Source organism: Hemiscyllium ocellatum, chromosome 6, assembly GCF_020745735.1.
Source record: "Hemiscyllium ocellatum isolate sHemOce1 chromosome 6, sHemOce1.pat.X.cur, whole genome shotgun sequence".
NCBI lineage: Eukaryota > Metazoa > Chordata > Chondrichthyes > Orectolobiformes > Hemiscylliidae > Hemiscyllium > Hemiscyllium ocellatum.
In genome coordinates this window covers 66,730,501-66,745,750 of record NC_083406.1, presented here as the reverse complement: position 1 = coordinate 66,745,750, position 15,250 = coordinate 66,730,501, and the positions used below count along the sequence as shown (strand labels likewise).

Genomic DNA, 15,250 nt, shown 5'->3' with positions numbered 1-15,250 from the left:
CAGGTGAGGTGCCGGAGGACTGGAGAGTTGCTCATGTTATTCCCCCTGTACAAGAAGGATAGTAGGGATATTCCGGGTATCTGCAGACCAGTGAACCTGACGTCAGTGGTGGGAAAGTTGCTGGAGAAGGTACTGAGGAATAGGATCTATTTATATTTAGAAAAGAATGGGCTTATCAGTGATAGGCAACATGGTTTTGTGCGGGGGAGATTGTGCCTTACCAACTTAATAAAGTTCTTTGAGGAAGTGACCAAGTTGATAGATGAAGGAAGGACTGTTGATGTTATGGACTTTAGTAAGGCGTTTGATAAGGTTCCCCATGGCAGACTAATGGAGAAAGTGAAATCATATGGCGTGCAGGGTGCTCTAGCTAGGTGGATAAAGAACTGGTTGAGCAACAGGAAACAGAGAGTAGTAGTTGAAGGGAGTTTCTTGAAGTGGAGAAAAGTGACCACTGGTGTTCCACAGGGGTCAGTGTTGGGGCCACTGTTGTTTCTGATAAACATAAATGATCTGGAAGAGGGCATTGTTGGTATGATCAGCAAGTTTGCAGATGACACAAAGATTGATGGAGGATCAGAAAGCATAAGGGATGGTCAGAGGATACAGGAGGAGATAGGTAGACTGTAGAGTTGGGTGGAAAAGTGGCAGATGGTTTTCAATTCAGTCAAATATATGAGGTGATGCATTTAGGCAAGACTAGATTCTAATTCTAGTCTTGACTAATTCTAGAGCGAAATATACAAGGATCGGAAGAGCCTTGGGAAAAAGTTGATGGGCAGAGAGATCTGGGAGTACAGGTCCATTGTATCCTGAAGGTTGCTGCACAGGTGGATAGGTTGGTCAAGGTGGCATATAGTATGCTTGCCTTCATTGGACGGCGTATTGAGTATAAGAGCTGGCAAGTCATGTTAAAATTGTACAAGACATTGGTTTGGCCGCTGTTAGAATACTGTGCACTGTTCTGGTCGCCACGTTACCAAAAGGATATGGACGCTTTGGAGTGGGTGCAGAGAAGGTTTACGAGGATGTTGCCTAGTGTGGAAGGTGCTATTTATGAAGAAAGGTTGAGTAGGTTAGGTTTATTTTCATTAGGAAGAAGGAGATTGAGGTGGGACCTGATTGAGGTTTACAAAATCATCAAGAGTATAGACAGGGTGGATAGAGACAAGCTTTTTTCCAGGCTGAAGGATTCAATAACGAGAGATCACGCTTTCAAGGTTAGAGGTGGAAAGTTTAAGAAGGATACACGCGACAAGTACTTCACACAGAGGGTCGTGGGTGTTTGGAACGGGTTACCAGCAGAGGTGGTAGAGGCAGGCACGGTAGATTCATTTAAGATGCGTCTGGACAAATGCACGAGTAGGTGCGGAACACAGGGATACAGATGCTTAGGAATTGACCGACAGGTTTAGACAGTACATTTGGATCGGCTCAGGCTTGGAGGGCTGAAGGGCCTGTGCCTGGGTTGTAGATTTTCTTTTCTTTCTTAGTGAGAGGCCTGGATAGGATAGATGATGTTTCCACTAGTAGCGGAGACAAGGACCCAGGGCACAGCCTCAGAGTGAAACGATGAACGATTAGACCGGAGAAGCAAAGCAGAGGGTGGTTAATCTGTGGAACTCATTACCACAGAAGACTATGGAGTCATTAAGTGTCTTTGAGACAGAGGTAGATAGGTTCTTGATTAATATGGGGATTGAGAGGTACAGGGAGAAGGCAGGAGAACGGGGCTGAGAAACAGATCAGCCATGGTTGAATGGCAGAGCAGTGTCAATGAACTGAATAGCCTGATTATGATCCTATATCTTATGGTCTCATAGGAACTTGCCAAAGTTTTTCTAAAAGACCAGACTTTCTTCTTGAAACCTGCACTGGTTACTTTGAAACTTTTTCTCTTCATCAAACTATTTAGTACTTCCACCCTTAATCAAGGTTCTTTTTGCGATGACACCAAATTTGGTGGTATAGTGAACAGTGAAGAAGGTTACATAGGAGTAGAATGGAATCTTGATTAACTCAGCCAATGGGCCGAAGACAGGCATATGGAGTTTAATGTCGAAAAATGTGAGGCATTACGTTTTGATAAGGCAAACCAGGGCAGGACTTCTACAGTTAATGGTAGGGCCCTGGGACTGTTGTCTAACAGAGAGACCTAAGGGTTCAGGTACATAGTGCTCTAAAAGTGGCACGACAGGTAGATCGGGTGATGAAGGTGGCATTTGGCACGTATTCCTTCATTGCAGCATTGAGTACAGGACTTAGGATGTCATGTTGCGGCTGTACAGGACATTGTTGAGACGATGTTTGGAGTACTGTATACAGTTCTGGTTGCATTTTCCTATAGGAAAGATTTTAAATTGAAAAGGGTGCAGAAAAGATTTACAAGAATGTTACCAGGACTGGAGTGTTTGACTTATAAGGAGAAGCTAGAGATGCTGGAACTTTTTTTTAACCTGTTTATAAAATCATGACGGGCTTAGATAAGGTGAATGACAAAGGTCTTTTCCTTAGAGTAGGGGAGTTTAAAGCTAGAGGGCATCTGTTTGAGGTGAGAGGGTAAAGTTTAAAAAAGGAACCTGGGGTGCAATGTCTTACGCACTGAGGGTGGCATATATCTGGATCGGACTACCAGAGGAAGTGCTATACGCAGATGCAGTTACAACATTTAAAAGACATTTGGACACATGAATAGTAAAGGTTTAAAGGGAATATGGGCCTAATGCAGATAAGTGGGACTAGTTTAATTTGGGAAACCTGGTCAGCAAGGAGGAGTTAAACCAAAGGGTCTGTTTCTATGATTCTATCAGTAATCTATTCCTAAACTTCTAAAACAGACAAGTGTAGGATATTCATAAAGCTCTGAAAGAATTCTCAAAATATTTTTCATAGCTGGCTCAATACAGTCCTCATGAATAATACTCCACTAACACCATTATAACCTTCTATCACCTTGCACCAATAGAAACCATTACTGTCACTATCATAATTAAAAGGACCATTTGATGCTGTTTCCTTATATTCCAGTTTTCCTATTATTTATCAAGAAATAAAATTCAAAGACACAAGATTGTCGATCAACATGAGGGCAATCAGGAATTTCTCTCTCACATTTCTAGCACTTGCTTAGCTAAATAAAATAGAGCACCTTTCAATTTTTAATTTTGTAGGGCTAAGACAACTTAATCTTTGTACAGAAGTTGCTTGTAGGTTATCCTGTTTAAACAGCATTAGGTTGAGAGGGCAGTTTGTGTATGCTTTGACAAAATATTTCTCTTGAAAGTACTATTTTATCATTCAAAACATTACAGTCAATTGATGAGAGTGTGGATTCATTAAATACATGAATTGGATACATCAGTGCTCTGCCTAGTAGATGCACAGTTGGATGCAATAATCCTCAGAGCATCCATTATTTCTCTCCTGGCTTCCTTCAATTGCTGAGAATACAAATCAGCCCTGGTGATTTATCCACTTTCAAGAGGTCAGTTCCTCAAGCACTTCCCTTCTCATTATGCTTATTTCATCTAATATTTCACACTCCTCAACTGTAATTTCTGCATCACCCCATTCCTTTGTGAGGACAAAGACAAAGTACTTAGGAAGAATCTTGCCCAAGTTATGAAATAAATCTCTGATACACAAAGACCATTCTTTCATTAACCTCTTGCTCTAAATGATAAAAGATTTTATTAGATGTTCCTTAACTGTACCAGCTAATATCTTTTATAATCCTCTATCCTTTCCTAATTGCCTTTCTTACTCCACACCTGGACTTTGTATAATCATTTAGATTAGATTCTCTACAGTGTGGAAACAGGCCCTTCAGCCCACCAAGTCCACACCAACCCTCCGAAGAATAATCTACCCAACTCATTTCCCTCTGACTAACGCACTTAACACTATGGGCAATTTAGCATGGTTAATTCACCTGCACATCTTTGGAATGTGGGAGGAAACCGGAGCGCCTGGAGGAAACCCACACAGACACAGGGAGAATGTGCAAACTCCAAACAGACAGTTGACGGAGGCTGGAATCGACCTGGGACCCTGGTGCTGTGAGGCAGCAGTGCTAACCACTGAGCCACCGTGCCATGTTTGATTTATTGAGATTGTCACTTTTGATTCTCTTCTCTTACCCTGCCTGCTTCTGGGCAAGCAGGGGAATTTATGCAGTACAGGCATTTTTGTGAGGACATATCTACACTGTGCCCATAAATTTCTTTTGAATGCCTGACTGATTTGCCAGTGATTTTCCTTTTTCAAGTAGGTGTAATCACTCCATGTTTACTAGTTAATCTCTCAAAATTTGCCATTCCCCCCAATTTAGAAGTTTTGCTTCTGTTCTATTTTTGCCCCTTTCCATAATAATGCTAACCCTATCTGCATCATGATTGCCGTCACCAGAATGGTCAGCCACTGTTACTTCATTCACCTGGACAGTTTCATTCCCTAGAAGTAAATCTGGAACTCTGACCCTCCCTCAGCTCACTCAAATTGACCAACATTATCAAATTTAAAAGCCAGAGGAGAAAGTCATGTTCAAATTCAATACACACTCTGCACAATTAAACAATCTAGTTAATGTATGGAACGTCAGGAAAGTACAACATTATTATAAATAATTCTTAGACAAAAAATAACACATTACAGTACTCAAGGTGTAATTTTCATTCTATTAAATTCAGACTGATTCAAATACCAAGAAAAGAAAATGCAACCATCTCTCATTATAGCCTTGTTTGTATGTTAGTGATATATAGATATAAAATACTTATATATCCCATAATAATGGAAGTCACACATTTCTAAGTGTGTATACATCAGACTCCAGTGGTACAAGTGAAATAGGGGAAGGAAATAAAACGATAAGTTGTAATAGCTTCTTCTCCTGTAAAAGAAGATGGTACACAACTGATACAGGTTTTGAGGAAACCCGGTGGTGAACAAATTTATATTTCATACAGAAAATTAAATACAAAACATGTTCATATCTGAGATCTTGTATATGCCTGCATTTTATTGATTTTAAAGCTAGTAATGAAAATGTTGTATTATTGTGGATTAACATGCTGTTTGTCATATTTGAATTTTTAAAAAATCCTGTCTTATGCTCCAGTCAGCAAACTTGAGCAGAACTGAAAACCTTCTCTTAGGCTGTGCATTAAGTAGTAGCTTAAATGAATAAGTATATGTGACTAAGTCACAGATACTGTAAAAAATTCTGAAAAGGAGTAGTCAGAAATGTACTTCTGGCATTGTTTCTGTGTATTTACTACTTAGACATCAATGCTTACTCTTTTAGGCGAGATTGCAGTAGATCAAGTCGCTCCTCCCTCAAGCTTCCACCACATAATTCTCCGATTCCAGGCACCAGAAGATCAACTGCTGCCACCTATCAGATAATACCACAGAATGCAGAGATTATATATAGTATTTGAAATTATGATAACATTTTCAATCATTTTATCCTACCAATACATCTAGAGAGGTCAAGTGGCCAAAACACCAGTTGATGAAACATCATATAGGAAAATAATGAGGATGTCCACTATGCTGGGAATAGAAAAGCAGGGAGTAGTTAAAAGGCGAGGAACACCACAGACTGCTGCAACACAAAGGGAGTCCTTATGCATAAATCAGCGAAGGTTAGTATGTCAGTGCACAAAGTAATTAGGAAAGCAAATGGATAGTAGCCTTGATTGCAAATGAGATGAAATGTAAAAGTAGACAAAATCTTGCTCCAGTTGGTCAAGGCTTTTGTGAAACCGCACTTAAGAGCACTGCACATGGTTTCGGTCTTAGTTTAAGAGGCATTTTAAGAAAGGTTGCACCATAGACATTTTAGGAGAGGTTGATTTCTGCGATGAAAGGGATCTAGAACCCAAAAGCACAACTTTAAAATAGGCGATCTCCCACTTAAGATGGGGAAGGGAGGTTCTTCGATAATAGGGCCTTTGGACAGATTCTTGATCCACAAGAGACTTGTGACAGAAAAATACAGATTACCTATGATCTTAGTGCACGGAAAAGCAGACTTAAGGGGTCAAATTGCCTGTTTCTGCTTCTATTTTTTAAATTCAGGCAGAGCTTTTAGTTCAATCTGTCTTATAGCAACTTTTTAAAATTAAAATGTGGTCTCCGTAATTCAATGAGATTTTACTGTTGGGAATGAGATTTTACTGTTAATAGCGGTACTTTCTATAGAATTTGTTCACTTATTGCTGTGTCTACAATCTAATGTTCAGTTTAAAAATTAGAACAAATTATTATTTTTTGCTCAATGGGAAAATGTGCGTGATCGGTCTGGACTGAATTAGCAGTTTCACAAGTCGAGACAGTTTGTGAATCCTAAAACATAGGTTGTTGTTTAAATCAGTTGATGGATTTTGTGACTATGATAAACTCGATTCATGAACTAATAATTTTGAAGCCTAGATTTCTCAGATAAATATGACGAATATCCAAACAGCAATGAAAACCAACAAGTGGGGTTGATGCACTAGCTCCTGGGTTCAGGGTCTTTGATACTGACAAATGAGAAATAGCAAAAATACTAAAGCATCTTGTGGATCCAGATATTGAAAAATAAACTCATCTGTTACCTTTAATGTGCTGATTCCAGATTCTACACTTGATGGAAATGGTTTTATGATCACTTTAATTGCCCTCGTTCATTCATTCCTTCAGAAGCTTTCCCCTCTCCTTTTCTGTAGCCTTCATCAGCTAATCTTGCCAAGTCCAGGCTACTGCAAACCTATTGTACCTCGATGGCAAAGATTTCAGTTACATCACAACCTCTGTGCAGCATAGTTTCTACAAGAGCCTCCCGATGTTCACTTCAACCGATTCCACTAAATGCATCATTTGACTTTTTACATGATCACTCCCACTTGTCCTACCTAATATAATCAAATTTCATCCTCCCCTCTTGTGTAAATGAAAATACTAATTTGGAAAGTGGAACTTGTTACCACATGGAGTTATTGAAGCAAATGTTTTGTATTTACTTGAGGAGAAGTCTGGTAAGTACATGGGGAGAAAGGATAGGAAGGATACGTTGATAGGGTTACATGATGTAGAATTGGGAGGCAGCTCATCCGCAGTATACACAGGTGTGAATTTCAGGTCATGTAACATACTTGTAAAATGATTGTTTAATGTTGGTGAGTTTCTCAAAGGAGAACAATACAATAATGCTGGCTGATCCTCACCCTGATAGCAAAATATCTTGGCACTAATATCCATATAGTTCCTATCTTCTAATTTGTCATATAAAAATAATCAGTTGTAAGACACACACTAATTTTTGAAGCATTACAGTATTGTAAGAGAGGAAAAGTAAAATTTACTTCTTTGAACACCAAATTCATTACAAAATAAAATTCTTTCTGGTGGATACACACAAACATCTGCTGAGGTGACAAATCAAATCGTGTTTTACCCTACTCTGTATATTTTCCATTTCCTCACTTCAAAATGACTCTGATAGCTTAACTGGTTGAGACACTAAAGTTAAGTACCTCAGCTACACAAACCAGTGGGGGCTTTAATTTTGATTTTCAAACGTGCTGATTTAACAGATTCTACAATTTAACACTGTGTCTCTTGGTTACGAAGGTGAAACGTTCCTGCTCTTGATCTCGCATTTACCAAGTATGGATTATTGAATGATGACATCATACAAGGACATGATTTGATTTGCCTGTAATGATCACTCAATGTTCATTACAAAAGTAAAACTCAAACTCTTGGTCACCATATCTGAGAAAGAACATGAAGGTTTTGGAAAGGGTACAGAAGAGATTTGGCAGCATCTGTGGAGACAAATCAGAGTTAACATTTTGGGTCAAGTGATCCTTCCTTAGAACCCTATATCCTGAGGACAGATCTTCCAACCTGAAGGGTTAACTTTGATTTCTCTCCACAGATGCTGCCAGACCTGCTAAGCTTTTACAGCAATTTCTGTTTGTGTTTCTGGTTTACAGCATCTGCAGTTCTTTTGGGTTTTACAGAAGAGATTTGTTAGAATCGTTACAAGGATAAAAGATAAAATTGTGAAGTTCTCCTTCAAGATCATACAACACTCTAATTTGGAAATATAACCCTGTTACATCATGGTAGCTGGCTTAAAATCCTGGATTTTTTTCCCAACTGCACTGGTAATGCATCAGCACCAAGCAGAGTGCAATGGTTCAATGCAGTAGCTCACAGCAATCAAGGGCAATTAGGAATGGACAAAAAAATGCTAGCCTTACCAAAGGAAAAACAGACTGGTGAAACAGGCTGTTCTCCTGACAGAAAAGAAAGCTTATAAAAAAACTTGTAGCGACATTTAAAATCAGGAAAAGCTTTAGATATGGCAAATAAAGAGAATGGTTTTGAATGGCTGAAGGGTTAATAACAAGAAGTCATAAATTTAAAGGTGATTTACTGGAAAAGAATCTCTCACAATTAGAGCTAGAATTTGGAAAGCAGCACCTGAGAGAGTCATGGATATCATCTCAAAGGAAGATTTCAAATAGGAATTGGGTAACTGATCAAAGTAGAAACAAACTCAGGGAAATGGAGGAGCAGTGGAAAGTGGGACAAAGGGGTTATTCTATGCAACAACTAGCAGAGACTAAATGGGTCAAATTGCCACCTTCTCTGATGAGCTATGCTATAATTATGTCTTGATGTAAAAAAAATCATTGTTAATAATGCTGAGAAAATACACATTTAGGAAAGCAACAAACATTTGATAAGGTAATTCGTTCATATAATGCAATATTTTTATAACTTCTAGTTAACATTCACCATTCTACATGATGCACTTATAGGACAATGATCATTCTTTTAAATAGTAACATAATTTAGCCATGGTAATGTATATCTGCATTTCATTTTATTTTTAATAATTTGGAGAATGTATCAAATTTAAACATGTACATTGTCCATATTATTATTTTGGGATATGTTTTCTTTAATTACTTTATACTTTACAGAAATACTTTTTAATAGTCTTTAATATGCAGTGAAAAATTGACAGGTAATTGTACAAGATGAGTTATTTGTATAAAGATGAAAATGAAGATGAAAGGGAGGTAGACAATAGACAACAGGTGCTGGAGTAGGCTATTTTGCCCTTCAAGCCTGCATCACCATTCATTATGATCATGGCTGATCATGCTCAATCAGTATCCTGTTCCTGCCTTATTTCCATAACCCTTGATTCCACTATCCTTGAGAGCTCTATCCAACTCTTTCTTAAACAAATCCAGAGACTGGGCCTCCACTGCCTTCTGGGGCAGAGCATTCCACACACCCTCCACTCTTTGGGTGAAGAAGTTTCTCCTCATCTCTGTCCTAAATGGCCTACCCCTTATTTTTAAGCTGTTTTAAGAGGTAGCATATATACTTACATCATAGTGCTGTTTGTAGCAATGTGGTATAATCATTTTGTCATTTCTCAAAACCCTTACAGAATAGATTGTTATTTAGTTTAAACCATTGTTACAAAACACATTCTGGTTTGGGTGGCATGGTGGCTCAGTGGTGGGCACTGCTGCCTCACAGCACCAGAGTCCTAGGTTCGATTCCAGCCTTGGGCGACTGTCTGTGTAGAGTTAGCACATTCACCCCGTGTCTGCGTGGATTTCTACCGGGTGCTCCAGTTTCCTCCCACAGTCCAAAGATGTGCAAGTCAGGTGAACTGGCCATGCTGAATTGCCCATACTGTTAGGTGCATTAGTCAGAGGGGAAATGGGTCTGGGGGTGTTACTCTTCGGAGGGTCGGTGTGGACTGGTTGAGCCGAAGGGCCTTCTTCCACACTGTAGGGAACCTAATCTAATTTAATCTAAACAAACAACAGTGCAAGAGGCTACATTCAGTCAGAATCTGAGGGATGAGTAGATTTTAAGCCATTAAGTCTTCCATCAGCAGAGAAGATGAGTTAATGAACTTATGTTAGATTTTAAAATGTTCAATACATAAATCATATAATTCCTGCTTACTGTATGCTGAGGGTGATCTTGATTGTCTCTGGCATAAAAGGGCTTGATGTCATAAGGATAATTAACCACAAAAACAGGGATATTGCCACAGTGCTGTACCAAACGATTCTCATGCTCAGTCTGCAGGTCACAGCCCCACTGTAAAAGATGATAGTCAATATTTACTTTACCACCATGCAAAGTACAAGGATTTTCAAAAAATAATGCACAGAGCTTTTATTTTGTTTTAATAAAACAAACAATTAAATAACAATGTACTTTTAACTTAAAGTTAAAAGAAATTGGAAGCATTGTTTTGAATCAAATGCTACTCCATTGTCATTTTAACTTGCTTTAAGGAAAGCTTTCCAGCTTGACACAGTAGTAATTGATTAAGTATGTCAGGATGCTTTTCAAAATACATTACAGCTGATACAAAATTTGAGAAACCTGCTTCCTGCTTACTAATTGAAATGTCTTGCAGATACTATCTCCTTCTCATTATAAATTATCACAATGACAAACATGCTGTTCTAATGAAATTACTGTTTCAGTTTCATGACAAATGAAGGATTTGGAATGCCGCACATTTATGCGCTCTTTAAATTATGAATTAGATTTGCTTTTAAATATCCATGATTGCCATATTGATTTTAGTATTTATTTGCAAAGGAATTTCTTTATTTGGAATTATGCACATCACTGTATTTTTATTTTTAAGAAGCCATTGCTCAGTAACAGAAACCAAACTAAAACAGAATTAGGTGGAATAACTTTGCAAGTATTTCTCTTTAACATCAATTAGAAAGAACTACACATAAGGAAATTGAACAGACACACTTAGTGCAACAGAAGAGCCAAGTTCTGACACTATTCAGCTGTGTAATGTAAATTTGAGAGATTTGACAAGTCTTACTGTCCTGGTTGCAGGTAAAGATAATTGTTACACTTGATCACAGGTAGTGAACACATTCATTATCATTCATAAAATTTCAATTCTCATCATAAAACGATTTCTCGTCCTCAGCTACATGTACATGTTAAAAACACTGATCAGCCTTGCCTAGCTTAAAAGAGAATATTGTGCAGTGACAAACATGCAAATGCACAATCCATTAATTATCACAAACATTTTCCAATTATAACTGGAAGTCATGTAAGAAATTAAAGGTTGCCTCTGGAATTCAACACTGAAAACTGCTTTACATCTGAGCAGAGATGTTTATTGGCATGTTGGTTCGTGACAAAGTCAAGAGCTGGTTAACAACCACAATGGCATAGATGGATATCACTGCGTTGAATTAAAGGGATCAAATATTGCAAATTGGCCAGAAAACATTCAGAAATCAGGGCAACATTCACAATTACCTATTGCGCATTTAAATCCAGTCCTCTTATATTGTACAAAACTGTAGAAATTACAGCCACTAGTTCCTTTTCAGATCGCATCTGCGTTTAAGCAGACGGGTTAGAATTAAATAAAAGCACTTAAATAAGGGGCAAATAAATTGATTGTGTTGTAAAACCCGCTCTACTAGAATATATACTGAGGAAATACCTCTTGTGGAAATAGACTTAACTGCACACCATATACTTTCCATTTTTACAGGATTCCTCATGGGAATATGAATTTGGAGATTGCATTTCTGAGAAGATCTGATATATAAAATCGCCTGTGTTTAGTGAGGCTTGAAATATAGCTAACAAACTGTCCAACAATCTTCATTTTTACCACCTCAATGTCTGGATATGAAAATAAATGGAAAGAATAGTGCTAAAGGCAATTGAGAGAAACAAGGAAGTGGTCTGGGAAAGGAAGAGAAATATCAAAGATTAGACACAGAAGTAAAAAGGTTCCTGAAGAAGGGCTTATGCCTGAAACATTGATTCTCCTGTTCCTTTGATGCTGCCTGACCTGCTGCGCTTTTCCAGCAACAGACTTTTAAGCTAAAAAAGTTCAAAGCAAAGACAAAAAAGGTAGGGATACTCCGCTGTAAAGAATGTGGAATGTGAACAATAACTTTAGATACTTTGTTATAATTTGGGTTCCAAAATCCATGTTGAAGAAGCAAAGAAATGAGACCAAGTTTGCTGAAAATATAAAAGAAATATACAAAAAAAAAAGTAATCTACAAAGGTTAAAATTGTGGCCAAAGGATTATTTCTTTAAAGTTTGTCACCAATACTGAATTAATTTGGGGAACTGAAATGGAGCAGTTTGAAGAAGTGATTTTTTAAAAATTTGAACCAATTTGAAAAAAAAACACAAGTTATCAATGTTTGTTATAAAAGTAATAAAATTGATAGTTAACAGCTGGGAACAAGATTTGCAATAAAGTAGCCTAGAAAAGCCACCTAATATCACCTAACATTACATGTCCAATATGACATTGCAACTTCATAAAATGATTCGATTTTCAAGATACTTTTTTTACCTTTGGTTCAAACTTGAAGGTTTCTGTGCTTCGCTGCAAAATGTCAATTGCTTCAGTATAGGAAAGCCTAAAAGATATATTAACATTTCAACTATATTAAACAAGATGTTACATTTGCCAAACATTTTGATTAACTAAAATTAATAAATTCAGAGGGCATTGTAACCATTTAGACTGCTACTTCAACATGTATTTCCTTTAGGCAATCTTAACATGATCGCAAATCATGGAACCTTTACAGTGTAGATATAGGCCATTGTATTGAGGCTGTGCCGATCCTCCGAAGATCATCCCACTCAGATCCACTCTCCCACCCTATCCCAGTAACCCTGCATTTCCCATGTCTAATCCACCTAGCCTACACAACCCTGGATGCAGTGGACAATTTAGCATTGCCAATCCACCCAACTTGCCAACTTTTGGACTGTGGGAGGAAATTGGAGCACGACGCAAAAACACATGCAGACATGGGACGAATGTGCAAATTACACACATACAGTTGAGCCTGAGGCTGTAATAGAACCCATATTCCTGGCACTGTGAGGCAACTGTACTATACAGTCTGCCACCCCAATATGTGTGTATTATCAAAAGTGAAAAACAAAAAGATGCATTAAAAAAAGCTCCCATGTAGAAATATAGGATGCTAAACCTACATATCGCTACAAAACATGTACAAAATTCACAGATATTAAAAATACATAGAATTTTTAAAAGAGAAACAATTCACTTACACTTGAAATGAATTTTTCAGCATCTGTTCCATTCTTTCCTAGAAATAAAGATTCCAAAATTGGCCACTAATCCCTTTGTAGAAGGCTGGAAGATAGCATGGAACTTTCCCTAAAGAATTCCTCACCAGCTCGTGGATTTTGCTTTTAACTGAAGAAAAGCAGATACTTTCATGATCTTTTGCCTAATACAATAATTTGTCCTGTTATTTAATGACCCTGCTGCATTCTTACCACTCTCATAGAATTATAGAATCCCAGTGTGGAAGCAGTCCATTTGGCCTATCGAGTCCACACCATCCCTCTGAAGAAAATCCCATCCAGACCCACCCCCAACCCTACCCCTCTAGCCCTGCATTTCCCATATCTAAACCACCTAGCTTGCACATCCCTGGATTCAATGGGCAATTTAGCATGGTCAATCAACCCACACTGCACACCTTTGGAATGTGGGAGGAAACCAGAGCACCCAGAGGAAACCCATGCAGACATGGGAAGAATGTGCAAACTCCACACAAACAGTTGCTTGAAGCTGGAATCAAACCCAGGTCACTGTGAGGGAGCAGTGAGCAACCATATCACAACTCATTCTCCTCTCCTCATTCCCTGATGTGTATTAGCTTAGAAGCTGATCATCTCTAACATCTTGCAGTTCTTATGAAAGTTTATGGTCTTGATAAGTTAACTGTATTTCTCAGCCTATAGGTGCTACATGGCCTACTGAGAATTTCTCTCATTTTCAACATTCACTTCTTATTTCTAACATTCACACTAATTTGCTTTCATTTCAGTTGGAATTAGATTTTTCCAGAGAAAACTGCAATTTTTAACGTATCAATGCAGAAACAGAACACATGTATTCATGTGCAAGCATTATACTTATTGATATCTGTTTTGAATATGATATTAAAATCGATATCAGTTTTATATTTTAACTTTCTGGGTAGAAATTATAAACTCAGAAAACTAACAAAAAAAAATCCAACATTTTGGATGGAAATTTCCAAAACTGAAAATTCTAATGTTCTGTTCAAGCAGCACCTGTGGACAAAGGATATGAAAATATTTTGGATTTGACACCCTTTGTTAACACTGCCATATATTCATGGATTTTAGAAGTCTGGAGTTTTACTTCATCAGATTTTCATAATTTCAAAATGGATGTTTAAAAACTGCTAGAAATATATGGTTTCTCAATGCTAGATTATCCTTGTCTTTCTATAAATCTCACGGCAGAAAATCTGAAGATTAATCAAGTCTAACTACAAGATTGGAGACAGAATATACAAAACCTTTTGTCCAGGAGCTATATATTTGTGGAAGAGTTCAACATCATCTGAACAGTTTGAAAGAATATGCGAAGTTGTGATCTTGAAGAGATTCTCCATCACCTGGAAAAATCAAATATCATAAAAACCAGTCGTTATCAATGTAATTCTTCTGAAATCAAGACTTAAAATAAAAGTCTTTTCTTTCAAGGGATGTGGACGACGCTACCAAAGTCAGCACTTATTTTCCATGAAAATATGGGAGTAAGTTGTGTGCTTTGATTCAACTCAGTGGCTCAAGTGCCATTTTAGATGTCACCTAAGAGTCAACCACATTACCATGGACCTGGTGTTACATACAGATTATGCTAGATAAGAACATTAGATTTCCTTTTCTAACAGTTACTAATAATCCAGATGCATTTTTACATTTCTTCAGTGTAATGGTCACCATTATTGTTATTGGCTTTTTATGACAGGTTTAAGCAAGTGAATTTAAATTAACTCCCTCAACCCCTGGATTGTGAGTACAACAAAACAGCATGCTATGCATTACACAATTCGAGTGAAATATATAAATAGCAGATTCAGAAATTTTCAGAATGAATTTAAAAGTCTACAGTATTTTAACTATTGTTATATGAATTTTTTTTTCTCTACTTGAAAATTATCTGGAGGACAATGTATTTCAGTAAACCAATATACAATGCCACAGACAAGGTATTACTGTGTGGCAGGTTGGAAAGGAAAATAAAGCTCTGGAACAAAATTACTCAAAACAAAAACACTGGCACAAACTAAAAAGTGAAAATGTTTGCCAAATCACTTTAGACTAACTTTC

At 37.6% G+C, this 15,250-nt stretch overlaps 1 protein-coding gene across 1 annotated transcript in view; it reads right to left on the bottom strand.

The window, feature by feature from the left end:
- The window catches only part of nars2 (asparaginyl-tRNA synthetase 2, mitochondrial), an 89,193-nt gene that overhangs the window by 19,003 nt on the left and 54,940 nt on the right, over positions 1–15,250 (bottom strand). Inside the window, exons 8-12 of the mRNA XM_060826621.1 lie at positions 14,434–14,532; positions 13,145–13,182; positions 12,411–12,477; positions 9,997–10,134; positions 5,298–5,395 (exon numbers count right to left, since the gene is read on the bottom strand). Coding sequence (XP_060682604.1) covers positions 5,298–5,395; positions 9,997–10,134; positions 12,411–12,477; positions 13,145–13,182; positions 14,434–14,532 — 440 coding nt within the window. The remainder of the gene's footprint in view (positions 1–5,297; positions 5,396–9,996; positions 10,135–12,410; positions 12,478–13,144; positions 13,183–14,433; positions 14,533–15,250) is intronic.